Here is a 27,428-nt window from a genome sequence, read left to right on the forward strand (position 1 = left end):
GAACAGAATAAAGAAAAAAGAATGAAAAGAAATGAAGACAGCCTAAGAGACCTCTGGGACAACATTAAACGCAACGACATTCACATTGTACGGGTCCCAGAAGGAAAAGAGAGAGAGAAAGGACCCGAGAAAATATTTGAAGAGATTATAGTCGAAATCTTCCCTAACGTGGGAAAGGAAATAGCCACCCAAGTCCAGGAAGCACAGAGTCCCATACAGGATAAACCCAAGGAGAAACACGCCGAAACACATAGTAATCAAACTGGTAAAAATTAAAGACAAAGAAAAATTATTGAAAGCAGCAAGGGAAAAACGACAAATAACATACAAGGGAATTCCCATAAGGTTAACAGCTGATTTCTCAGCAGAAACTCTACAAGCCAGAAGGGAGTGGCATGACATATTTAAAGTGATGAAAGGGCAGAACCTGCAACCAAGATTACTCTACCCGGCAAGGATCTCATTCAGATTCGATGGAGAAATCAAAAGCTTTACAGACAAGTAAAAGCTAAGAGAATTCAGCACCACCAAACCGGCTCTACAACAAATGCTAAAGGAGCTTCTCTAAGTGGGAAACACAAGAGAAGAAAAGGATCTGTAAAAACAAACCCAAAACAATTAAGAAAAATGGTAATAGGAACATACATATCGATAATTACCTTAAACGTGAATGGATTAAATGCTCCAACCAAAAGACACAAGCTCACTGAATGGATACAAAAACAAGACCCATATATATGCTGTCTACAAGAGTCCCACTTCAGACCTAGGACACATACAGACTGAAAGTGAGCGGGTGGAAAAAGATATTCTATGCAAATGGAAATCCAAAGAAAGCTGGAGTAGCAATACTCATATCAGATAAAATAGACTTTAAAATAAAGACTGTTACAAGGGACAAGGAAGGACACTACATAATGATCAAGGGATCAATCCAAGAAGAAGATGGAACAATTATATATGCACCCGACATAGGAGCACCTCAATACATAAGGCAACTGCTAACAGCTATAAAAGAGGAAATCGACAGTAACACAATAATAGTGGGGGACTTTAACACCTCACTTACACCAATGGACAGATCATCCAAACAGAAAATTAATAAGGAAACACAAGCTTTAAATGACACAACAGACCAGATAGATTTAATTTATATTTATAGGACATTCCATCCCAAAACAGCAAATTACACTTTCTTCTCAGGTGTGCATGGAGCATTCTCCAGGATTGATCACATCTTGCATCACAAATCAAGCCTCAGTAAATTTAAGAAAATTGAAATCATATCAAGCACCTTTTCTGACCACAACGCTATGAGATTAGAAATCAATTACAGGGAAGAAACCGTAAAGAAACACAAACACATGGAGGCTAAACAATACGTTACTAAATAACCAAGAGATCACTGAAGGAATCAAAGAGGAAATCAAACAATACCTCGAGACAAATGACAATGAAAACACGACGATCCAAAACCTATGGGATGCAGCAAAAGCAGTTCTAAGAGGGAAGTTTATAGCAATACAAGAAACAACAAACATCTCAAATAAACAATCTAACCTTACACCTAAAAGAACTAGAGAAAGAAGAGCAAACAAAACCCAAAGTTAGCAGAAGGAAAGAAATCATAAAGATCAGAGCAGAAATAAATGAAATAGAAACAAAGGAAACACTAGCAAAGATCAATAAAACTAAAAGCTGGTTCTTTGAGAAGATAAACAAAATTGATAAACCATTAGCCAGACTCATCAAGAAAAAGAGGGAGAGGACTCAAATCATTAAAATTAGAAATGAAAAAGGAGAAGTTACAACAGACACCAGAGAAATGCAAAGCATCCTAAGAGACTACTACAAGCAACTCTATGCCAATAAAATGGACAACCCGGAAGAAATGGACAAATTCTTAGAAAGGTATAACCTTCCAAGACTGAACCAGGAAGAAACAGAAAATATGAACAGACCAATCACAAGTAATGACATTGAAACTGTGATTAATTTCCGCACCCAAAAGAATCACCTGGAAGCTTGTATAATCAAGCAAATATGAATATATTTCTTTAGTCTTCCCACATAGAAAAGAAATAACTAGCATTGTTCTGCCTCCTCCAGCTTTTTACCTACTTTTACGTCTTTCTACACAAGGACATAGCAAGCTGACTCATTCATTTATTCATTCATTGGTTTATTTGTTCATTCATTCACAGCTGTACAGCGTTCCATTTTATGAACACGCCATAAACTTTGAACCTGTCCTCAGTGGATGGGCCTTTCGGGTGTTTCCAACTCTTTTCATTTGCAAGCTATCCTGCCCGGAGTAACCGTGTCCACGCCATTGCCCATGCGTGTGACTGTATCAGTTCCATAGGTTCCTAGAAGCTGATTTGCTGGGTCAGAGGGCGTGTGCACTTGTGGTTTTGGAGGATATTGACAAATTGTCATCCCCTGCTCTTGCCAGCCAGTGTTTCCTACCCATGGATGCACACGGTAGTGAACTGAAGCTTTTAAAATTTCAGATGTGGGGACTTCCCTGGTGGCCTAGTGGTTAAGAATCCGCCTGCCAAGCCGGGGACGTGGGTTCGATCCCTGGGCTGGGAGGATCCCACATGCCGCGGAGCAGCTAAGCCCGGGCGACACAGCTACTGAGCCTGCGCTCTAGGGCCTGCGTGCCGCAACTACGGAAGCCCATGCTCCGCAAGAGAAGCCACTGCGATGAGAAGCCCGTGCGCCACAACAAAGAGTAGACCCCGCTCGCCACAACTAGAGAAAGCCCGCACGCAGCAACGAAGACCCAATGCAGCCAAAAATAAAAAAAAAAATTTCAGGTGTGAAGTTTTGCCCCAAAGGATTTGATGTAGGAACCTGGAGGCTGGCTGGGAGGGTGGGAAGAGAAAGAGAGGGAGGGTGGGCAGGAGGCAGAATGGGGCAGGGAGAAAGGCAGGGGTGGGAGGGAGGGGGTGGAGGGAGAGAGATGGAGGCTAGGGACAGTGGGGTAGGGGTTGGGGCTCCTGAGTGTGACTCCCTTGGTTCCAATTCCATCTTCACCAACTAATAGCTGGTGATGCCAAGCAACCTATATTGATTCTCTTGCCTCCTTTTTCTCATCTGGAAAATAGGGGATCATAAAAACCTGTGGTGATGGTTAACTAGGTTATTTAGAAATAAGTTTTATGGCTAGAAAGGTTATTTGTTTTGCTGCTCGACAAATGGTAGCTGTTATTACTGGCGTCCCGGGGCTTGGGAGACCGCCCTGTATTACCTCGCCGCGCACCCTGGTTAGGAACAGCTGCCATGCACAGCAGAGAGTCATCGAGTTTTATGCATGGCGAGGACCTCATGCCAGAAAAATCTCATGTTCCCCACGTGGAAAACAGCGATGACAAGCCCTGTTGTCCTGCCCTCTTTGCGGTGTGGGACAGGGGATGGGGTGGTGGGGTTGGAGAGGGCAGAACTTTCATCTTCTATACTCTGAGGCTAGGCAGGAAAAAGCCGGCAAAGAAACCCCCAAATAACAAGCACCTTCCTGTCCTCCCCCGAGAGCTACCAGAGCAGCCACGTCCCCCCTCTCACTTCCCACCAGCCCCCCGAGCCTCACATCCATTTGGGACGTACTGGTGCCTCTCAGTGGTTGTTCCCCTCCATTCTCCCCTTCCAGTTCCAGCAGTTCTCTCACTGCCCGTGGAAGGAAATGAGACCTGCCTGCCCCCTCCCAGCTTACTTCTACCCACTGATGACCCATCAGAGCCACACCCTTTGAGGCAGAGTCCAGGTTCTAGAGCCTAGTTTACTAGTTCCTGCATGACCTGGCCCCTGACGGAAGTCTCTTCCTCTCCCCCTTTAAACGTCAGCCAGACGGAAACCCTTGTAATCCTTCTAAACAAACCATGTTTGCTCACCTTCGGGCCAGAACACTTTCCCTCTGTTCTTCACTAGCTAATGGCTCCCACTTCAGGTCACAGGTCAGCCATCCCCTCTTCCAGGAAGCCTTCCCACACTCCCCAGCCTGGGCAATCCCTCCTCAAGTCTCCCCGAGCCCACTGAGCTCTGCTGTCCGAGGCCTGCCCACTCTGAGTTGTCACTTTAGGGATACATCTGTCACCCACCGGGCTGTACGTTCCACGGAGGCAGAACCCAGGGCTGTGCAACTCACAGCTAGGCAGTGACAGTTCGACTTGCTCATCTGTAAAATGGAGCTAATAATAGCATCTACTTTCCAGAGTTTGGGGAAATAAATGGAAATGATGCGTTAAAGCCCTTTAGTACAATGTCTGATAAATATCACCTTCACATATATGGCTGCTCTTGTTGTTAATTATCTTAATGTCTTCTCCAGTACAGCTGACCCCTCCCACAGAATGACCTCTTGGACCCCCAGGCTGGATCAGAAGCCCTCTCAGGGCTCCCCTGTCCCAGCCCTGACTACTCCGGGTTGTCACTATCTGGGGATGGTTCTGTCTCCCCCACTGCTCTGTGAGCCCTGGGAGGGCAGGGGTGTGGCTGTGATGGTCCCCTCTGGGTCCCCAGTACTGCCCAGCACAGGACTCCACACAGACCAGCTGCTGGAGGAAGGCGTGTTGAACGAATGAATGACTTTGGTGATTATTTGATCTCTGATTGTTATATGTCCTTTATTCCTCTTTCCTGCTCTAGTATATACCATTATGTTTCCTGTAAATACTGGAATTTAGAGAAAACTTACTCATTAGCTTGTGTGTGTGTGTGTGTGTGTGTGTGTGTGTGTGTGTGTGTGTGTGTTTATAAGAGAGCGATATGAAGATAGAGATAGAGAGATAGAGTGAGCCTGAGAGAGCTTGAGGAAGAGCCTTTCAGTATGTTTGAAAGAGGAAACTGCTTTTGACTGTGCCGTGGGTGGGTGGGAAGGGGTGTGGAGGGCTGAGGACGTGGGCGAGGAATGGGCTGGAGTTTGGAGATCAAATCTGTAAACCGTGAAGGCAGATACCAAGCCTGTCTTGTTCTTGGCAGTGCTGCCGGCATCTAGCATGAGCCTGCCACGTAGAAGTTGCTCAATACATATTTTCTGAATGAGTGAACGAGGCATTCATTCACTGTTAAAATAGCCTAGGAATCTTGCTGTACCTCTGTAATTGTGAAGCACAGTATACTTTGAGCAGGCCTAAAATTCTTTAGATCCCTAGCGGGGAGTAGAGAGATCGTGACACCTGGCTGATGAGCCGGGGAAGCAAATATGGGGGTGCTGACACCACCCTCTTGTCCAAGTTCTCAGCACACATCAACAATTGATGTAGGCACTCCTTCCTGGGGAGCATGCCAGCAATCTATACAGGCACTTTTTCCTGGGGAGAATGGGTAGGTTCCCAGAATTCTTTTTTTTTTTTTTTTTGCGGTACGCGGGCCTCTCACTGTTGTGGCCTCTCCCGTTGCGGAGCACAGGCTCCGGACGCGCAGGCTCAGCGGCCATGACCCACGGGCCCAGCCGCTCCACGGCACGTGGGATCTTCCCGGACCGGGGCACGAACCCGCGTCCTCTGCATCGGCAGGCGGACTCTCAACCACTGCGCCCAGGGGAGCCCCAGAATTCTTAATACCGAACTTTGACGACCCACTGCCAGTCTATCAAAAATGGTAGTTGAGAAGAAATGTTTTTGTCACCGCTGGCAAAATGGATGTGAAAAGTAAGAGTTGGGGAGAGAAATTACGGCCAGAGGTTACAGCTAGAAATCCCTTGTGCATCTGGCTTTGTTTATTCACCTTGCCTTAGATCCTGGAGGCCTTGGCTCACCCCATGAGGACAGAAGAGAGCTAGGTTAGTGCTTTACTCGACGCCGCAGAACTTTTGGGGCTCAAAAAGTATTTAACTTTCTTCTATTCGTTCAGTTATTCATTTAGCAAGTGTTTAGTGAGTGCCCATCATGGACTGGCATTATTGTAGGTTCAGAGGATAAGATGTTGAACAAAGGGAGATACAGTTCCTGCCCTTTGGGACTCAATCTTGACTGGGGAGACATACTGTCAAAATATCACCTAAATACTTATAAATTGGCAATTTTTTTTTTTTTTTTTTGGCCGCACCACATGGCATGCGGGATCTTAGTTCCCTGACCAGGGATCAAACCTGCACCCCCTGCAGTGGAAGGGCAGAGTCTTAACCACTGGGCCACCAGGGAAGTCCCTACATTGGCAACTTTTGATGGCTATTGAGGAGAGGTTTCCTGGGTGTGTGCAGCTAGGGTGGGGGGTGAAATCCAGGCAGGTGGTGACTGAGTTGGGATTTTTAAATGACTAGGAATTAACTGGGTAATGAGAGGAGAGTAAAGTATTCCAGGCAGAGGAAACAGCATGTGCAAATGGCCTGGGGCAGGAGAGAACTGCAGTAAGTACCAAAGAGGGAGGGAGACTGGCTAGCTGTTCCCTCAGCTCATTTCCTCTTATTTCTAGGAACTCAGTGAGATTACATTTATTAGAAGCTCTCATATTACTGTGGTCACACCACCCAGAGCAGGGCCAAGACACAGGCTAGAAGGAGCGTGGGTCCTTGAATGACTGCATGGTGAGGAGTCTCCCCAGTGACCTGCACTGGCCTACGACATGAGTGAGTAAAACACTTTTACTGGGTCAAACCACTGACATTTTGGAGATATTTTTTACAGCAGTTAGCCAACCCTGACTAAAGTCAGTGCAGCTGGAGAGGGGGAGCACGGAGCAAGGCGAGACTAGAGATGTGAGCAGGTAATAAACCATGCAGGGCTTCGTGGGGTCACATGACCAAGTTCTGACTGCTGGAATGTGAGCAGAAGTGATGTGAGAAACTTCTGGGTCACGCCTTCAGAGGAAGGCAGTGAGATTGTCTCCATCATTGCCACTCCCTGCTGGCTGGAATGGGGACTTGGTGGTGCACCATCTTGACCGTGTAACGCTCTAAGGATGGCAAGACCACAGGGTAAAGAAGCCTGGCTCCCTAGATGACCTCACCAAGCACAACCTCTGTACCATTCCTGGACTGCTTCCGCTGGGACTGTTACATAAGAGAGAAACCAACTTCTATCTTGTTTAAGCCTCTGTGATTTTGGGTCCCTACCAAGCTTATCTTCCATTAAGATGGGGGAATACCTGGGAGAGGGCCAGGTTGAGAGGATGCGCTTTGAGTTTGGGACACATCTTGGAGATCATCTTGTCTCATCAGCATCCTCTCCTTCCTGAGTCTCCCCTAATCTGAAGACAGTTCAGCTTTCTCTCCGCCCTCTCCTTCTACCCCATGTCGGGACTATTCTTCCTTCTCTGCTTCTCCCTGTGGTCCGTGAGCACATCATGGCAGATATGGTTGCCTGGGAGGGAGAGAATGCCTGCGCAGAGAAGGAAAGTTCCAGTTTTTCTTTCATCTGGATACAAAACATGTGATGTCTACATAGTCACAGAATAATGAGAACAGCTGTGGGATTCTCAGTTCTTTCATGTTTCTGATAGCTGCATCCCTACCCCCCTGCCCCCACTGTGGGACGCTGGCATATTATTTTCCTTGTTACTCACGCTTTCACTGTGGCCCAATTCATTCAAGACTGTATGTGGTCACAGGCTCCCTCCTGGCCATTCAACCTTTGTTTTGCCAAGTGGCATTTAAATCTTTGACTTGATGGCTTAAATTTCAGGGTTAGATATATCCATTAGGAGTCAACTGGGTTGTAAGGAACAATGGAACTAAGACAAGAGTGGCTTCAGCAAATAGACGTGTGTTTCTTCTTTCATGTAATAGGAATTCCAGAGGTATTTAAGACAGGGCTAGCTGGATGGCTTCACAGAATCTCCAGGCATCCATTTTTCAGTGGTGTGTTGGTAAATCAGCTCTCTGAAAAAAAAAAAAAAATCCAATTTGTAGTATTTTCCAATTTCCTCGGTGTAAACACCACCACCACAATTGATTTCAGGCTACCAATGTGTCATCATTGACTTGGCGTTAGGAAGAGGTGTACACAATGAGCTCTCGTGAGCTGGCACAAGCTGGGCTCAGCACACCCCTCACTTGCCACCTGTCCTCCTCCACAGGAGACGGTCGCCTCATGATCCAACATGTCTGCTGGGTTCCAGCCATCACGTTCCCATTCCTGCCAATAGGAAAGGATGCTCCCTCACCTTAAGGACACGTTCTGCACGTCACACATAACGCTTCTCACAGTTTACTGCCAATGTAGTTTTTCTTTCCCCTTGGACGTCGTGTGCCCAGTTAAAATTGAGGATTCCGTTATTATGGAGGGAGGAGAGTGTGGGTCTCTGAGGGTAATCTTTACCATAGTCGCCGACGAGATTGGGCTATTCTGCTGCAGCCAGATGATCATTTACCCTCCACGTCGGGTTAGGGAAGGGGCCTCAGGATGCCCGACCCTGTTTTTCTGACACACAGAGAGAATGAGAGGTGTGTGAGTCAGGTTATTCCTGTTAAACTCCGGCGTGGGGGAGTGCTTGGGACTCACATCGATGCTTTCATTTCTGAGCCTTTGAGTTTTCCTAGTGGTGTGGTTTTAGCCTCTCACTCATTCATTCATTCATTCAACAAACACTCATTGAGCACATACTGTGTAACAGATACAGGTCTGGCCACCACGGAGCTGACAGTCTAATAGATGAGATAAATGTTAAATAATCACACCAATAAATATTTAATGACACAACGTGCTAAGTACTAGAAAGCAGAACAGTGCTACGGGCAAATTCAACCAGGGGACTGAATTTATAACAGGGGTGGTCAGGAGATCTGTTTGAGAAAATGTGCACAGTTTATTTTTAGTGGGGGAGGGACATCATAATGACGCTCAGCTATTCCAAAGGGCAAGGGGAATTGCTGCAGCCTTGACCAGAGGACAGATGGACTCTAGCTGGTGGCCAAGTGGTGGCTACAGTGTCATCTCTGAGACCCAGATAGACTAGAAGCCGCAGGAACGAGCTCCCTCCATCACCACCCAGGCAGGAAATGAGTAACCTCTCATTTCCTGCCTGGGTGGGAGGAGGGAAGTGGTAGGGCAGGATGCCTCAGGTGGGAAAGGAGCTGGTTCCATATAAGGGGCTTCTGAGCAAATCTGGACCCTTGGATAGACCAGGGCAAGGACCCCAGAACTACCACAGAGTCAGTAATGTACACATATGGATGCTGGGGGATTTGTTATTTTTTTTTTAACAATTAGGGGTTTGAGTTGCACTGTCCGGTATAATGGCCACTAGCCACAGGTGGGTATATAAATTAAAATTGATTAAAAGTAAAGAAAATAAAAATTCAGTTCCTCAGTTACACTATCTCCATTTCAAGGGCTCAATAGCCACTTTTGTTGAATAATATTGTAGTGGACATTGCAGATATAGACATTTCCATCACCATAGAGAGTTCTCTTGGACAGCGCTGGTCTAAGGCACAGGCTTTGGAATTGGGCAGACTTGAGTTGGCATCAAATGTGGCTGTGTGACCTTGGGCAAGTCACTTGCCCTCTCTGTGCCTCATTTTTATCTTATGTACATGAGCACAAAGACACCTCCCTGACATAGGACGTGAGGGGGCCCATGAGAGAATGGGAATGGGGCTCCAGCTCTAGGGAGGGAGCAACGGGGCAGTGGAATGACTGGAAACAGGGATTTCAGAGCCAGGGAACCTGGCTTGGAGACCAGCCCCACCATGGTATGACCCTGGGGCAAGTCACTTAGCCTCTCTGAGACTCACCTTCTTTGTCTGTAAAGTGGGGGTAGTTCTCCTTTCCTCAGTGGGTGCAGTGAGGATGATATAACATATGAATCACATAAGGAATCTAGTGTAGTGGCTGGCACGTGGACAGCCCTCAACAGACAAGATTTGAACTCAGGTCTGCTACTATTATTGCAAATCGTAATGATATGGTAGGTGCCTTTATGTTGACATGGTAGTGTGTCGCAGAAGCACTGAATGTTCCTCAAATGTTAGACATATCTGCACATGAGTTTCATTCATACTCGTTTCAAGCAGGTGAGTCTCAGAGCGGGTAAGTGACTTGCGTAGGGTCAGTGAGTACCCTCTGCCCGCCACCTGTCAGGATTCTCCAGTGAAAGAAAGTGTTTGATCTCATTTACAAATGTACCATGGATTTCTGGGGGTTGAGACCACTTCCCCCCACTTCTCTGCATTTGGAAGGTTTTTTCTCTTTGAAAAGGAGCAAAAATAAGCTGCATGTGTAGAAGACATATTTTGGGGTGTCTGCCCAGCTTACAAGGCAAAACCTCCCCACTTTTTACGGAGCACTGAGCCCTCACAAATGGGGCTGATCCCCTGGACCTCTGATTGTACAAAACACCTCTGCTCCCCACTGCAGCCACAGTGATAGGACCAAGGTCGACAGCTATCCCAAAGTAAGGTAATCAGATACCTTTTCCAGAGGTGTCAGAGATAAGGCAAAGGGATGCTGGCTAAGTTGGGCAGTTTCTTTGAAGAGGGGTGTTGTGGATTTGCAAGCTATGGGATGGTGCCTTTCTCCACATGCATGGAGAAACATCGACGGCCCATCTGCAGAGTGAGACAGAGAACTGTGAATTCCATGTTCCTGGAGAAGAGGATTACAAGGGCTGAGGGGTGGCAGGCTGGGAGAGGCAGCAAGCGACTACCCTGGTTCCAGTAGCTTTCCTGCTTTCTGACCATGGTGTCCTGCCATTTGTGGTAGATCGCAAGAATGGCCACAGATTCTTCCCCTCCCATCAAAAAGTGAGGTCATTTCCCCACCTATTGAATCTGGGCTGGTCGTGTGACTTGCTTTGGGCAATAGAATGTGACAGAAGTGATAATTTGCCAGTTCTTAACCTTGGCCCTAAGAGGCATTGCATCTTCTGCCCTCACTCTCGGAATCCTGCCTCTGTCATGAGCGTGCTTGTGTCTGCTTGCTAGAGAATGAGAGATGACATGGAAGAGTCAGTTACATGGCTAGTTACCACAGCTGAGGCTATCCTAGTCCAGACAGCCCCTAGGTAACCTGCCAACCAACTGTGGATGCATAAGTGAGCCCAGCAGAGACCAGAAGAGCTGCCCAGCTGTGCCCAACCCACATTGATAACCCATAGAACTGTATGCTAAATAAATCGCTGTTGTTTCAAGCCACTGAGTTTTGGCAGGTAGTTTGTTACATAGCAAGTGCTAACTGATACACCCTTGGATTCCTGGAACTCTTCCTGGATCCGTATATTAAATCTTCCTTGTGTTTTTCTCTTGAGCTACTTCATTGAGTTTCTTTTGGTTGCAGTACAAGAGTTTTAAGAGATCTGGATTGATTGTTTATGTGCTCCAAGGGATTTGGTGAGATGGGGAGATGGAGTGTTGGCAGCTGGCAAGAGGAGACAAAAGCAGTCCCTGGGGCTCTCAACAAGATGGGAACATCCCACAGAAAAATGACCAGAAAACCTGGAGGGAGGAGGTCTCAAATGGAGCTCCCAGGGCCTTCATCTTGTCCCCAGCCCCAGGATTCTCCCCTCCCCACACTCCTTCTTGGTATCACCTGTTGGGCTGATAGGCGCCCACACTTCAGACGCACATTTGTACTCCTTATTTTTTCTTTGCCACCCCACATATCCTGTCTTCTAATAGTAAAGAGTAGGGGGTTTTTTTGTTTTATTTTTGGCCATGCCATGCAGCTTGTGTGATCTTAGTTCCCCAACCAGGGATCCAACCTGGGCCCTCAGCAGTGAGAGCGCAGAGTACTAACCACTGGACCGCTAGTGAGTTCCTGGTAATGCTTGTATTATTAAAAATGGTAGTATAACTTCTGCCCTCTCCTGTAGCTGTGTTTACGAGATTTCATGTTTTTGTGATTTATCTAAATTTGTTCCATTACTATGTAGTATCTCACTGTGGAACCCACTGTATGAAAATACAATGAATTTGACTGGAAAACAATTTGGGAGCAGTGATAAAAGCTGAAGATATACATATTCTATAACTGTGAAGTTCCACTACTAATTATATACTGAACAGAAATATACACATGTGTTCCACAAAATTTATTTTATTTTTAATTTTTTTGCATTATGCGGGCCTCTCACTGTTGTGGCCTCTCCCGTTGCGGAGCACAGGCTCCGGACGCGCAGGCTCAGCGGCCATGGCTCACGGGCGCAGCCGCTCCGCGGCATGTGGGATCTTCCCGGACCGGGGCTCGAACCCGCGTCCCCTGCATCGGCAGGTGGACTCTCAACCACTGTGCCACCAGGGAAGCCCCGCACAAAATTTATCTTTTGAAACTGGACATTGTAAAATAGCTGTTAGTATTTTTGAGTACCACATAAAAATTCATGATTAAGATCTGCTTGTAATATCTCCTTTTGTCTAGATTCATTTATTTGTTTTTTTAATTTTTATTCAATTTATTTAAACTGAAAAAAGAACAACCCCAAAGTGGTTCACCCATTTCTTCTTTGTCAGCCACACCTACAGTGAAGAGAGAGAGAGAAATATTAATAATAACAAAAACAATAATAATAATACATGTGGCTGACATTCATTGAAGGCTCACCACGTGCCAGGCATTATTTACAGCTCTTTACTCCCACCATCTTACGTAATCCACACACCTATCCTTTGAGGCAGGTATTATGTTACCGTTATCCTTGTTTTACTGATGGGCCATGGAGCAGTTAAATGAGTCACCCAAAGTCGTCCCACAGGCTAGCATATGGCAGAGCTGGGATGAACCTAAGGGACCTGGCTTCAGGGTCCATGGCCTTCACTGTAAACCACGGGGATCTCTCTTGGCCCTTGATGCGTATCGAAGACGTGTGTGTAGGGTGCCTCCCAGCCCAGACCCCTCTTTTCTGAAGATTGCCCCTCTCCGCTGGGAGAGTCAACACAGCCATGCTTGTCCTCATGACCTCGTCTCCAAGGTCACAGCTGATTGGACAAGGCTGGTTCCTTCTGGATGATGTCAGCATTGGTCTGCCATAATAGGTATTGGCCAAGATGGCGGGGAGGACAGGAAGTGACCCCTCCTGCCACTCATGGAGGGAGGGATTCCAGGTGGTCTGGGTGAGGATTTTTCACACCAGCCCGATTTCTCACCTCTCCCCTCTGAGAACATGACTTTGGAGTTAGACCTGGGTTTGATTCAGGGTCAGCTGTTTGCCAGCGGCATGTCCTTTGGGAAAGTTGATGGATTTCTCTGAGATTTAGTTCTACTCATGTGGGAAATGAGGACAAGAACAGCACCCATCCTGAGAGCCGTGACTTGAGGGCTCCTGGCACTTACTGAGGGCCCAGGAAATTAGAGCCACAGGGACGAAGACGATGTGGGTGTTTCAGCAGCAGCCTGGCCCTCCCCCAGCCCTAGAAGGTTCCACACGGCACTCATGGACAGGAGACCTGGCCCCAGTCCCTCCCAGCTGGTCCACAGGGCCTTTCCAAACCATTTCAACATTCAGGTTTCTCCTCCTTAGTATGTCAGCTGTGAAGGCTTGTATCGTTAATGACGGAAAAGAGGCAGTGTAGGTTAGGGGCTAGAACTGAGTGAGGCAGTATTCTGGGTTCGAATCCTTCTTCAACTGTGCGGTCTGGGGCACAGTTCTCTCTCAGCCTTAGTTTCCTCTTCGACAAAAACGAAGGGATGAAGAAGCTCTGCCTTTGCCCTCATTGTGGCAAAGACACACCTCCAGAACCCTCTTCTGTCTCTTTGCTCCCCTGGGGCCACTTTGGGAACTGACGAGTCGGATGGGCACATCAGGGGTCAATGTCATCCTCTCCAAATGAGCTTTAAGCTCCTTGGGATGAGGCAGTTGGTTTGGCTTCAGTCTTGCTGCAGAGTGAGCTCTGCACCTTGTGGGGGCTGACTGGATGGGAAGGAGGAAAGGCAGGTACCTTAGCTTCCAGATTATGGTGAAGACCGCGCTTCCAACCAGTACCACAGGTGTGGCCACAATGAGGGCAAAGGCAGAGCTTCCTGACAGGCAGAGGGTAGGGTTCGGCTTGATGGGCACAGGGTCTGTGGGATCCACGACGGCTTCTGGGAACCAAGAAGGAGAGAGACTGGAGGAGACACCCTCCCTCCACACCCCCCACTCCCACCATTCCACCTCCTCCCCGTCCTCCGGGTCTCCACCCCAGCTTCATCCCCGCTCTCCTGTCCCAGCCCCTCCCTGACCCATCTTCCCACCACACAGAAGCCAGAGGGGTATTTTTAAAGTTCACAGTTGACCCTATTCCTCCCCTGCTCAGAACCTTGCCGTGGCTCCCCAGGACTTCGCTTTGGCCTTCAAGGCCCTGCCACCTGGCCAGTCTCATCTCTCTCCACCCCCTACCTTTATAACCAAGGCCTGTTGGAGTCTACTCAATTTTCTAAGCTCACTCCCCTCTCTCTCCTACTTCCAGGCCTTTGTCTATGCCCCTGGAATGCCATTTATGCCATTTTCTCTCCCTTGGCGTGGACAATTCCTATGTATCCTAGTATCAGCTCAGATGTCCCCTCTTCCAGGAAGCCCGCCCTGATCCCCTTGCTGGGTCAGGCACCTCCTTGGGTCTCACAGCCCTCTGAGCTCCCCCACCCCAGCCCTGCCCACTCTGGTCATTACTGTTTGTGGACAGGTCTGTCCCTTACTGGACTGGGAGTCCTGTGAGGGCAGGGCCAGTACTGTCTCTGTCACCAGATGCCCTCAGCACTGCCCAGCATGGGCCAGTCACAATAGGTGCTCAATATGCATTTCCTGAACAGTTGATGAGTGAGGAAACGGGGTCTTGGAAGTATTGTCATTCTCAATGAATGTGTCAGGGTCAACAGGTGCTCCAAGATTTACATTTTTTACCTTTTTTTTCTCCCAGGAAATCACCTCAAAACCAAATCCTGAAGCTCCCACTGAACCCTGGCTGGGGAGAGAGACAGGTCTCAGGAACGTAGCCAAGCCAGGCTTTCCATTATCCCTGCCCTTTCCATGCTCTGGACCTTTGCTCATGTGATCCCCGCTGCCTACATGCCTCCCTGCTTCTCCACTGGCAGCTTCTCTGTATCTTTCCAGCTCACTCCACGTACAGAAATACTAGAAATAATATGCACGATTAACTGCTGCTATTCTTAAAGCACCTGCTAACTGGTGTTCCGCTAGCCTCACACATACACCATTTCAGTTCCTTATAGCAATTTTGCGGAGGTCTACACGATCACTCTGATTATACACAGGAGGAAACTGAGGCTCAGAGAAGGGACGTCACTTGTCCTAAGTCACCCAGCCAAGAAGGCACAGGGACAGGAATTGAACCCCATTTTGACGGGCTCCCAAACCCCTTTTCTAATCCCAGTTAACTGACCGTTCTGGTTACTGCCTCCTGAGCCTCCGTAACAGGCACAAAATTGATAACAATATGGATAACACTGATCACAACAATGATACTAATTCATGTTTATTGAACACTCACTAGTGTTGCACAGTGCTAGGCACTCTTATTTTAAGCTGTTCACCGGCTTATCTCATCGAATGCTCACAGCCACGCTTCGGGGTGGGCACTATTATTTTTCCAATTTTATAGATGAGGAAACTGAGGCACAGAGAAGTCAAGGCACTGGTCCAAAATCACACAGCCAGGAAGTGGTGGAGCCAAAATTCAAATTCCAAAGCCCAGGCTTGGAACCACTCATTATATTATCACCTTAATTTTTTCTCCGGCATGTGCTGAGACTCAGAGGCGAAGAGGCTTCCCAGATTCACACAGCCAGCAGATGGTTGGAGCCGGGACCCAGGCAGCTGGCTCCAGATCCTGCCCTGAGCTTTCACTAGAGTTTATGTCTTTGGCCTGCAGCCTCTCATCTGTAAGATGGGCTAGTAATCCCCACTCTGCCAGGAGGATGAAAGAATGAGATACCATCTTGGCTATAAAGGGTATCAGAGGGGGCTGAGCATAGAATGTGGCTCAGTGGAATTGGGAAAGCTGGCCACTGACCAGCAAGGGTACAGGGTCCGGGGTGAGGGTGGGGTACTCACGTGGCAGCATCGTGGTCACAGGCTGGGAGAAATACATTCCCTGGCTATCCTCGGCCAAGCATACATAGGTGCCCAGATCCTCCAGGGACAACCTCTGGAGAATCAGCCTCTCCCCGATCCCACGAGGGTGCCCATTGAAGGTCCATCATAGCACAGGTTCAGGTTCGACGGAGGCCACCCACTGCAGGATCACTGAGTAGTTGAGTTCACTCCGGAGGATACCTTGTGTATTCTCCGGGAATGTCAGCGGCAGCACCCCGTCAGAGTTGGCTGTGCAAACAGGGAGCAAGATCACATGGGTGGAGACCACTCAGAGAGGCTGGGCACTTCTTCTGTTCACCACAGAGGCATTCATTCATTAATTCATCCACTCACTCATTCACCAGCAAATGCGTTTGGAGTGCCCGGTCTGTGCCCAGACACTGGATGTAGCAGAGCTGTTGATGCCCTCACCCTCAGCCCTTTCAACTGCCAACACTGTATCTGTTGCTTCAGGGCTTTTGCTAGCTGCCAGAGCCTGCTCTGACCATGGAGGCAACAGGCCAGAGTGCTGGAGGGTGGGCACACTGGGGGGCAGCCTTCCACAGTGACTGACGCGGGCTGGTATAGAAATACCCCAGCTCCCCTACCCTCAGCTGGGCCAGGATAAAAGCCAAGGAGCTAGGAGGAGCTGTTGGATCCTGGATCATTTTGCAGGCAGAGCCCACAGGACTTGCCGATGGATTGGATGTGGGTGGGAGAGAGTGAGGGGTCAAGGGGACCTCCAAGGCTTGGGGCCTCAGCCACTGGCTGCCGGGAGGGCTCCTTACAGAGAACATATATAATCCTCACCATAGTTCTCTTTTCGTGTTTTTTTTTTTTTTCTTTTTTTCTCAGGTGAAAGACTCTGAGGTCTGGGGGTGCTTAGGGCCAGGCCTCATGGTCAGAGAGAGAGGCATAGCTGGGATTTGAATCTGATGTCGTGATGAGTGTTGGGGACCACCACACGGAGATGATTTCCAATTTCCGTGCAACATGAAAAGTGAAAAAAACTTCAGTCCAACCAGAGAGCTCACGGAAGGCTTCCTGGAGGAGGTGGTGCCTGAGCTAAGCCTTGCAGGAGGAGAAAGAGCCCACCAGGTGTGGAAACAAGAATCAATATGTAACAGCCACCTAGACCGGGCTGTTACTACGAGCCAAGCACCATTCTAAACACATGTTGACGATAGCTTGTTATCTTACTGGCTTGTTATATTGCGAATGAGACCCATGCTTGGGTGAAATCATTTAGTAGGGTGTAACCAGCATTTAAAACATGAAATATAATAGAAAATATCAGAATGCATTACTCATAGCAATAATTGTTATTTTATGACACTTGTCTTTCAGTGACTGGTGGTGTGTGGATATACGGACACACTGGGTCATGATATGAAATGCAATTCTTGCTGTGGGTCATGATTTTAAAAGCTCAAAAGCCACTGGATTTACTCATTTAATCCTCACAGCAACCCTATGAGGTAGGTCTTATTGTTATCCCCCTTTGAATGGGAAAACGAAAGCTCGAAGAGGTCAAGTCCCCTGAAAAACTCATGGCGAACATTTGCTTACTCTGTGCCAGGCACTGTTGTAGGCGCTTGACGTGAACAACTCATTTGTTGTTCACGGCGCTCCTACGAGGGAGGGTCTACAGTGACTCCATTTACAGAGGAGGACACTGAAACACACAAATGGGAAGTCACTTTGCAAAGGCACGTGGCTAGTAAGTGAAGGCGCCAGGGATTTGAATGCGAGCGGTTCCGGTTTCAGAGCCTGCACAAGCAGCAGGCAGAGAACGGCACAGGCAAAGGTGTGGAGGTGGGCTTCTAGAAGAACTGGCCTTCAAATCACAGATATGTAGCCTGATGGACCTCAGCAGCCCTTACGTGTCCTGGTGGAGGTAAAAAAAAAAAAAATCCCGGTGCAGAAGCACGGTTCCTAGCCGCCTCTCTCCACCTTTGCTTGTACCTGAGAGATGTTGCAGGGCTAGAGAGGCAGCGTGGAAGGAGATGAGCTCCTGGATCACAGAGAGTGGTGCGAATCCTAGCTTGGCCCTTTGCTTCTACGTGACCACAGGCTGTGGATGTCACCTCTCCAAGCCTCGGTTCCCCCACTTGTGCAAGGGGGGTGGTGCTTAGAGCTTCTTGTTTCTCATGCTGTTGTGAAGTCCCCCAGTGTTTGGTCCATAGGGAGGGCTCAGTAAATTGGAGCCGCTCATTCATGCTTCCTGTGTTTACGCTGGCTGGTCTCTCTGCACGAGCACTTTCCCCAGCTCCTCACCTGGCACACTCCCGCTCAGGCTTCAGGTCCCAGCTCAGATATCCCTGCCTTTGGCATCTCCCTCCATCTTTTCTGCCCTTCTTCCTTTAGTCACAGAATCCTACATTTTATCTAGGTATATGGTTGCCCAGGATAAAGCCTACATTTTCAGCTTCTCTTATAGCTAAGTATGACCATGTGACTAGTTCCCAGCCAATGGGATGTGAGCAACCTCTGTGTTGGGCCATAAAAGGAAGGCATCCTCCCTCCCCTTCTCCTCTCCTGTTATGTTGGTTGGAGTGCAAATGTGATGGGAGCTCTCTTGGGTCCCCCCGGCAGGATAGAACCTAGTGAGGACAGAACAATTAGAAGGAGCCTGGGTCCCGCCACCCTGAAGCCATCACATCATCCCTACACCGTTCATGCCAGACAACTACGTGAGAGAGATAAATTTCTATCTTATTTAAGACACTGTTGTTTTGGGTCTTTATTAGCACACCAGAATCTGAACCCTAACTATTATAGGACTGAATTGTGCCCCTACCCTCCCCGCCCCCACCACTCCAAATTCATATGAAGTGCTAACGCCCAGTACCTCAGAATGTGACTGTATTTGGTGATAGGGCCTTTAATGGGGCGGTGAGGGTGGGCCCTAATACAATCTGACTGATGTCCTTATAAGAAGAGAGACTAGGACACACAGGGAGACACCAGGGGTGCACACAAAGAAGGAAGGTCATGTGAGGACACAGTGAGAAGGCAGCCATCTGCAAGCCAAGGAGAGAGGCCTCAGAAGAAACCACCCCTGCCCACACCTTGATCTTGGACTTCCAGCCTCCGGAACTGTGAGAAATAAATTTCTGTTTTTTAAGCCTCCCAGCATGTGGTATTTTGGAGTGGCAGCCCTAGTAGATTAATACGTCTCTAAACTACCTTCTAAGGACGATGGCTCTGGTTAACCTCAGGGCTTGTTTTTTCTGGTTCAGGTGTGAAAGTGCAAGTCCAGAGCTGAATAGCTCATAAAAACAGAGGTGAGGGCTTCCCTGGTGGCACAGTGGTTGAGAGTCCGCCTGCTGATGCAGGGGACATGGGTTCGTGCCCCGGTCCGGGAGGATCCCACATGCCGCAGAGTGGCTGGGCCCGTGAGCCATGGCCGCCGAGCCTGCGCGTCCGGAGCCTGTGCTCTGCAACAGGAGAGGCCACAACAGTGAGGGGCCCGCGCACCGCAAAAAAAACCCCAAAAAACAGAGAAAACAAAAAAAAAAACAGAGGTGAGTTCTGAAGGCTACCACCAGAGACCCTTGTCCTTCCCCAAGTGATAATGAACAAATATTTAATGAATATGTGTTGGAAAGTGTGATAGATGACAAAGAAATAGAGAGGAGACTGCAACTTTTCTCACCAAGAGGCGGAGCCTATTTCCCTCCCGTTGGAGCAAAGCCGGTCATGTGACTCGCTTTGGCCAATAAAAACATGGCAGAAGCGATGGCATGCGCGTTCTGAGCCGGGGCCTCGGGAGGCCTTGAAGCGTCTGCTCTTGTTCCTCATCCTTTGCTGAGTGAACAAGCCTAGGCTGTCCTGCTGGAGGATGAGAAGCCTCGTGGCCCAATTACCCCCACTGCCCCAGCTGCCAGCCAGGCCACTGCCAGACATGGGAAGGAGGCCATCCTGGACCAGTGCCTATGCAATCCCTTCCCCCAGCTGGCTGCAGAAACATGAGTGAGCCCGACTAAAATTAGCTGAGACCAAAAGAACTGTTCAGCAGAGTCCTGAGCTGAAAATACGGTTGCTATTTTAAGTTCTGGGGTGGCTTGTTAGGGAGGATTGGTGACAGAATGGGTCCCGATGGGCACTGCTGACTGAGAACCGGGTGCCTCCCGCCATGGGGCCCCGCTCACCATTGACCTGTATCTACGCCAGCACGCTCTTGCGTCCCCTGCTGCTTCCCAGCACCACGGTGGAGCTGCCTGCAGCTTGAGTTGTCACATTTCTGACGACCAGGCTCCCTTGGGTATCCAGCGTCTCCCGGCCAGTGTGGCCGGGCCCTGGGAGGCCCTCAGGGGAGAAGATCGTGGCTTCCGGCTGGGCCTCATGCCCTCAAAACCAAGAAGTGGAGAGAACCCCATCGAGGCTTCTGGGGACTGGCAGGTCCCTTCGGCTCCTTCGGTCAAGGGGTCCAGAGACCCAGAAGAGGGCAGCTCCGAGGAGGCAGAGCAGGTGAAGAATGCCAGCAGGCTGCCTTGGAGGGGGTGGGAGGGAGAAGAGAGAGCAGGAAGCGATGGGATCAAAGGCAGGATGCTGTCCCAGCAAGTAACCCTTCCTGTGCTGGTGAGAATGGGTGCCATCGAGAGTTGATGATGACAACGGTGATAATAATAATAATAATAAAGAAATAAAAAGGAACATTCCTTAAGAACCTCCTACAAGCCAGACACCGTCTAAAATGTTGAACATATATTATCTTACTTATTCCTACATCGGCCCCACAAGGCACTTATTATGCTGGATGTCACGCAGATTCGCCCTCCATCTTGCTCTGCTCTGCTCCCCAAAAGGCTGACTTCCCTGAGCTGCATCTCTGGGGATCCCTCGCCTTTTGTTTCTGGTTGGCTTCTGCCAATGGGAGCATTGGTGGAAGACAGGAGGGCTGAAGGGAGTGACCTTGAGGTAGCTGGTCCCACAGCTCCCTCCCTGCTGCCTCAGCCCTGGTTCAATAGGTCCCCCTATTAGAGATCCTATTGGGTGACCCTCTCCATACACCACTCTTTTGGGGTTTGGGGGTCTGCTGTTCCTTTTACAGCTTCTAGCCCAGGAGAGGTAACAGCTTCCCGCTGTTGCTAGCCCCTGGGTGCTGCAGAATCCCATGTCAGTTTACCTATACCCTGCCTAGTCCCCCTATTAAACTCTCCTCATTACTCCTTTTGAGTGGACCATCTGTGTCTTGCCTCACCTCTGACTGATACAGCTATTATACCCCTATCAGAGATGAGGAAATGGAGGTTCAGAGAATTTAAGATGTTCTTTCAGAATTTCATAAGTGATAAACATTTGAGTTGTGATCCATGCCCAGGCAGCTGAAATTCTTAGCCACTAAACGATACTGTCCAGTGTATCCCCCATCCCTGTTTCTCTCATTTCCCCTAATTTTCCATATTGCATAGAGCATGGAGGCAAACCCTTGGAGTCTGGCTCCAGACCCTATGCACTTGCCCACCCCATTCTTCTGCCTCTCACTAGAATGGTGACTATTGCAGTGAGAACATCAACTCCAGTCATAAAAGGCTGAAAATTTTGACATAATAATAAAAAGAAACTTTTGCAAAGTTAAAAACAAAACAACCCACAAAGTCAAAAGGACAATGACATACTACGAAAAATAATCTGCAACTGATATCACAGATGAAGAGCCCATTTCACTACTATATATAGAGCTCCTAGGCATCAATAAGAAAAGTATTGGGCTTCCCTGGTGGCGCAGTGGTTGAGAGTCCGCCTGCCGATGCAGGGGACGAGGGTTCGTGCCCCGGTCCGGGAAGATCCCACATGCCGCGGAGCGGCTGTGCCCGTGAGCCATGGCCGCTGAGCCTGCGCGTCCGGAGCCTGTGCTCCGCAACGGGAGAGGCCACAAGAGTGAGAGGCCCACGTACCGCAAACAAACAAACAAAAAAAATAAAAGTATTGGCAACCTAACAGAAAAATGTACAAAAGGTATAGGTTGGCGGTTCTTAGAAAAGAAAATTCAAATGTCTCTTGACATAGGGAAAATGTTCAGTTGTACTCATAGTAAGAGAAATGCAAATTAAACAAACCAAGGTAAAACTTTTCATCTGTCAGGTTGGCAGAAATCCAAAAGTTTGATGACATGTGTTGGTGAGGCTGAGCGCAAAAGGAAACACAGGGCTGGTGCAACCCCATGTAGAGGACAGTCTGGCAAAGTCTTTCAGGATGAAAAAAATCCCCATAACCATTGACCCTGTAATTAAACATCAGGAAATGTATTCTATAGATACACTTTCCCGGTATGAAATGACTAAGGTACAGGGTTATTTGCCACACTTTGCTTATAATGGCAGAAGATTGGAAATACCCAACTGCCCATCCATAAGGAACTGATTAAGTAAATTATGGTCCATTCACGCAATGGAACAATACAGCTCTACAAAAGGATGAGGAAGAACTCAGAGAAAGATCACCAAGGTAAGTAGTTAAGATCCAAATGCAAGCTGCTGAGCGGTTTATATGGTATGCTATCTTTGGTGTAAAAATGGGAGAAAAATAAATGTATTTGCATTTTTTGTAAACATAAAGAATCTCTGGAAGGATATATAAAAATAGTGGTTGGGCTTCCCTGGTGGTGCAGCGGTTGAGAGTCCGCCTGCCGATGCAGGGGATGCGGGTTCGTGCCCCGGTCCGGGAAGATCCCACGTGCCGCGGAGCGGCTGGGCCCATGAGCCATGGCCGCTGAGCCTGCGTGTCCGGAGCCTGTGCTTCGCAATGGGAGAGGCCACAAGAGTGAGAGGCCCACGTACCGTAAAAAAAAAAAAAAAAATAGTGGTTATCTGTATGCGGGAGGTGGGAGGGAGGGAAGGTACATGGGGAACTGGGTGGGTTGGGGAGGACAGAGACTTCACTTAAGGCCTTTTTATATATCATTGAGACTTGAACCATGGGAATGTATAACCCATTCAAAAATTAAGTAAAATCTGAATAAATGAAATAAGAGAGTATAAACTAGGTTCTTGTTTTGCACACACAAATGCACACACCCCAGATGGCAGGCTCCAGAACTGGATTGCCGGCATGCACGTCCCAGAACTTACTAGCTCTGGTGACTTTGGGAAAGTTAGTTAACCTCTCTGAGCCTCGGTTTCCTTATCTATAAAATGAGAATAATAATGTCTCTAATGATTTTCAGTGGGGATGATCCCCCCCACCCCAGTCCACCCCCCTGCCAGGGGACACTGACAATGTCTGGAAATCTTTTTGGTTGTCACGACTTGGGAGGGTGTGCCGTTGGCATCTGGTGGGTAGAGGCCACGGATACTGCTAAACATCCTGCAGTGAGCAGGACGGGCCCGCACAGCAAGGTGTCATCGGGTCCAAAATGTCAGTAGTGCCGATGTTCAGAAGCCCTGATCTAGTGCTTGGAAAGCGCTTAGACTAGTGCACTAACAAAGCGACTGCCAGGTCAATGCTGGACATTCCTTATAATTTTCATCATTATCATTCTTGCCGCCACACTTGCAAGTACCGGGTGTACCGTAAATATGCCTTTTAAGATAAAAAACACACATGATAAGTTGTTACATTTTGAGGATCAGAAATACCCACTTACAGAACAAATGTGAAACCTCAGCTCTCTTCTGGGTAAATGAAGGAGAAGCCGTGGCCAGAGAGGACATCTTCCAGGGCAGGCGGCGTCATCAGGTACAAACGTGATGTGCCCAGGGAGGGTGTGTGTGTGTGTGTGTGTGTGTGTGTGTGTGTGTGTGTGTGTGTGTGTGTGTGGTCCCTCTCAACAACTCAGAAGTTGGCACTGTTTTCCAGGCAGGGAAACTGAGGCACAGCAAGCATGCGTCTTAGAGCCAAGGTCATAAGTGGAGAGTTAGGAGTCATCTCACCACAGGGTCTTCTGACAGGCTCACTGCCCACCTCCCACCTCCATTGATTTTTCTCTCTGAGTCGGCAGCTGGTGTGACCTTTCTACTCCCCCTGCTCATAAACCTTCCATGGCTCCCCAGTGCCCTCAGGACATAGTGGAGACTCCTTCACCTGTCACTCTTGCTACATCTCTGCGCTCCGTTTTCCACTCTTCCCTCATCCTCTGCATCAGTCCGACTGAACGCCGTGCAGTTGCTCTAGCCTCCAGGCCCCTGCCCGTGCTGTTCTCCCTACATAGAATGCTGTTCCGCACCAACTCTTTATCAAGCTGTGATTCAAGTTTTGGCTCAGGCATCCCGCCTTCTGAAATCTTCCCTGACCCTCAGGTGCGCTTGGTAATAGATACTATTATACAGTGTTTGGGCAGGGACCTTAATTGACTTGATGGGGCAATGGAAGCTCTTGTCAAAGTGACAGGAATAAAGTGTTATACCAAAGAAGCTGCTCAAGGTTTTGCTTTTCTATCTTGATAGAAGAGTTTGTTGTCTTACGGTTTTATGAAACAAAGAGCACAGGGATGCAATTTGCATAGCTGACGTCATATCTTTCCGAGGTCCTATTTCGATTTTGACAGCTTTGAAAGGTTCTCCCCCGACCACCACCTTCCTAGCTTCAGACCTGAGCCCTTTCGTCTGGGTCTCCCTCCCCCAACCCATTCCTGCCCCACCCATTCTGGGTCATCACTGTCTGGGGACGGGTCTGTCTTCTCTCTGGACTGTAAGCCCCAGGAGGGCAGGGCTGCTGTGTCCCCAGCTGTGTCCCCAGCACAGGCTGGGCCCTGAGTAGGCATTAGGGGTGTTTGTGGAATACACGATGGAAGGGGAAGATCCCAGGTCACGCAGTCCGTGTTCTGTTATCAAATTCTGACTCTGATGCCGCTGCAGGTGCCTGGTGATTCAGGGAGTGTCCTCAAGGCATCTTAAGAAGAAAACCCCACATCTTAGCAATCCTTACTCCAGCTGATGTAAAATCATGGTTTCATTCATAGACTCCGCGGCCGCTGGACCTGGGTTCATAACCCTGACTCGGCTGCTCTTTATTCAGGGCCCTGAGCCTCAGTTTTCCCGCTCATCAAGGAGGGTGGTTGATAGTAACCAACTGAGTGCCTGAGATTCAATGAGATTATGAATTTTCAGGGCTCAGGACAGTCTAACTTAGGTATTAAATACATATAATACCTAAATATCATATATACCTTATATATAAGATTTATATACTATAATAATACTTATATATATAAAATACCTATAAAAATATATAAATATACTATAATAATACCATATATATACCTATAAATACTATATACTATATATACAATATATACCATAATAATACCTTATATATAATACCTATAAAATATATATATATATATATATATATATATATATATATGGAATTTCAGAGCTGGAACCATAGAGATGGCTCCAGAACTCTTACTTGCCGGGAGCATGGCTATTTTATTTCATCTCTAATCTTCAATCAAATGAGAAAAAGTCTCTATTCAATTTTTCCCCGTTTGAGCCCAGGACACTCCCTGAATCACTATGTATAAATATAAATATAAGTATAAATATAAATACACCACAATGTCACACTTGACTCTCCCATTGTCTCAAAATCTCCCCAGAGGTTCCAGAGGCTGAGAACAAACTAACAGATGCTAAGAGCTCCCCATTCCCAACTAAGGTCTAGCTAACAGGGGTTACCCGTCACCAGTTCTGCCTGCACCAGCTGCTCTACCCCCGCCAGGCCTTGGGAAGGGAGGCCGAGCGCTCGTGGAGAGGAGGGGATAGCACAGAGTGAGGCTTCCTGGGGGAGAGCTGAGGATGAACTGGGGGTGCCCCCTGGGGCTGGGGGCTGGGGCTTTCCTCCACCTCCTGCCAGGTCAGGGAGGCCCCAAGGAAACCTCTTGGAGGGCTGGAGATGTGTGCTCCGGAGTCTGTGGGAACTTAGACCTCTAAGTCTCCAGGTGAGGGATGGAGGGGGAGTGGGCTGGGTGGAAATGGCCCACGCCTCCAGCGTTCGGTGGGATAACAAAGATGTTCACGAGTTTTCCTTGAGCCAGTGTGGATGCCTCTGAAGGGAGCCGGCTGGAGGCTGTCCTGGCAAAGAGCCCCATGGGAGACGACCTGCTGGGTGGATTCCCCGCCCAGAAAGATCTAACCATCATGCCTCAGCCACACAGAAGGCCATGTCCCCACCTTACAACTACAGCAGCCAAGTCGAAACTTTCCTGCCCCTTCCTTGCTTTCCTCTCCCCTGCGCATGGCCTTTGGGGGCGGGGTGGGCACAGACCTCAGCTCTGGGTGGGGAGAAAGGACCTACAGAGAGAAATAGGAACGAGGCCCACCACTTGCCACCATGTCTCCACTGCAGTCTGACCCACGCCAGAGCTGGAGAGGAGGTGAAGCCTTAAACTGTGGGTGGGGTTTTGAAATTACACAGAACTGGACTTTTTAAGACCTGGAAAAAGAGGCAATTCATTTATTCTCTGAGAGGCAGATGTGTGTGGTCTCTGGAAAGTGTGGTCTTGGTGGCCAGACCATCTGGGTTCGAGTCCTCCTTCTGTTACTTTCAGTCTGTGTGGCCTGGGGAGGACCCATAACCTCTCTGTGTCTCAGTTTCACTCTATGAAATGGGGATCAGATAGCTCTTGCCTCATGGGGTTAAGAATTAAATGTTACTATAAGAAAGCCACTTAGGACAGGCTGACATGTAGAAGTACTCAGTCACAACGACCTCTTTAATATTATGGTTATTTTATTATTGTTGTTCTATTATTTTAAAATTATTATTAGATGTGGATAGCTAGGGTGAGACACGGTGCTCTGGTGGAAAGGGACTGGGATGGGGTCCTGAATCCTGATTTTGCCTTTGTCAGTCACGTGCTCTTGAGCGAATGACCCCACCCCTATTTGAGCCTCACTTTCCTCCTTTGTAGAAGGGATCAATTGCACGGCCTCTTGGGGATTTCAAGAGCTCCTGTGCGTCGGGCGCCCGTGCTGCATGGGCTTTAAACTGACCAGAGTCAGAGCTCAGAGTCGGGGCGTCTCTGATTTGAATAAAGGCTCTCCCCGGGGATGTCCCCTCTTTGTCTCCAACCCGTGGGTGCAGCCCCTGTCTCTCACGCACCTGTTAGAAGCATCCTTCTCCAGGCGGGGCTGTGGCCGGAGCCGGCGGCGCCCAGAAGACACCTCATACCGTTTTCCGTCCTGCGGTGGCTCAGGGGAAGTTGCCCTGTCGGAAGTGGGGTCCCCTAGAGCGCACAGTCAAGCACGCAGCCTTGGCCCCGCCCCCGCCCCCGCACCGGCCCCGCCCATTCCCGGCCCAACCCCCGCCTCCCCAGGCCTCGGGCTCCAGCTGTGGGCTGGGAAGTCACCGCCAGGTGTGCGCTCTTCTCTAGCACTGAGTTGGTGGCAGTGTGGGTGGGGAGCAGGCTGGGGCGGGGTCCCTGGAGAAGGGGCTCTCCTCTCTGCCTCCCCCTCCCAGCCCCTCCAGGCCGGGAGAATGGTGAAGATGGAGAGTGGGGCAGAAGTGTCCTGCCCCTGTAACCCCACATCAGAGGC

General features: G+C 48.8%; 1 protein-coding gene across 1 annotated transcript; it reads right to left on the minus strand.

Moving 5' to 3' along the window:
* Positions 1–10,438: 10,438 nt before the first annotated feature.
* IGSF23 (immunoglobulin superfamily member 23) lies at positions 10,439–27,061 on the minus strand. Its single transcript, XM_032613409.1, is given in 6 exon segments — positions 10,439–10,526; positions 13,814–13,958; positions 15,925–16,194; positions 20,100–20,351; positions 20,354–20,440; positions 26,995–27,061. Coding segments are annotated over 6 exon segments (909 nt in total).
* Between the last annotated feature and the right edge of the window lie 367 nt (positions 27,062–27,428).

The sequence above is a fragment of the Phocoena sinus genome, chromosome 19 (genome assembly GCF_008692025.1).
Source record: "Phocoena sinus isolate mPhoSin1 chromosome 19, mPhoSin1.pri, whole genome shotgun sequence".
NCBI lineage: Eukaryota > Metazoa > Chordata > Mammalia > Artiodactyla > Phocoenidae > Phocoena > Phocoena sinus.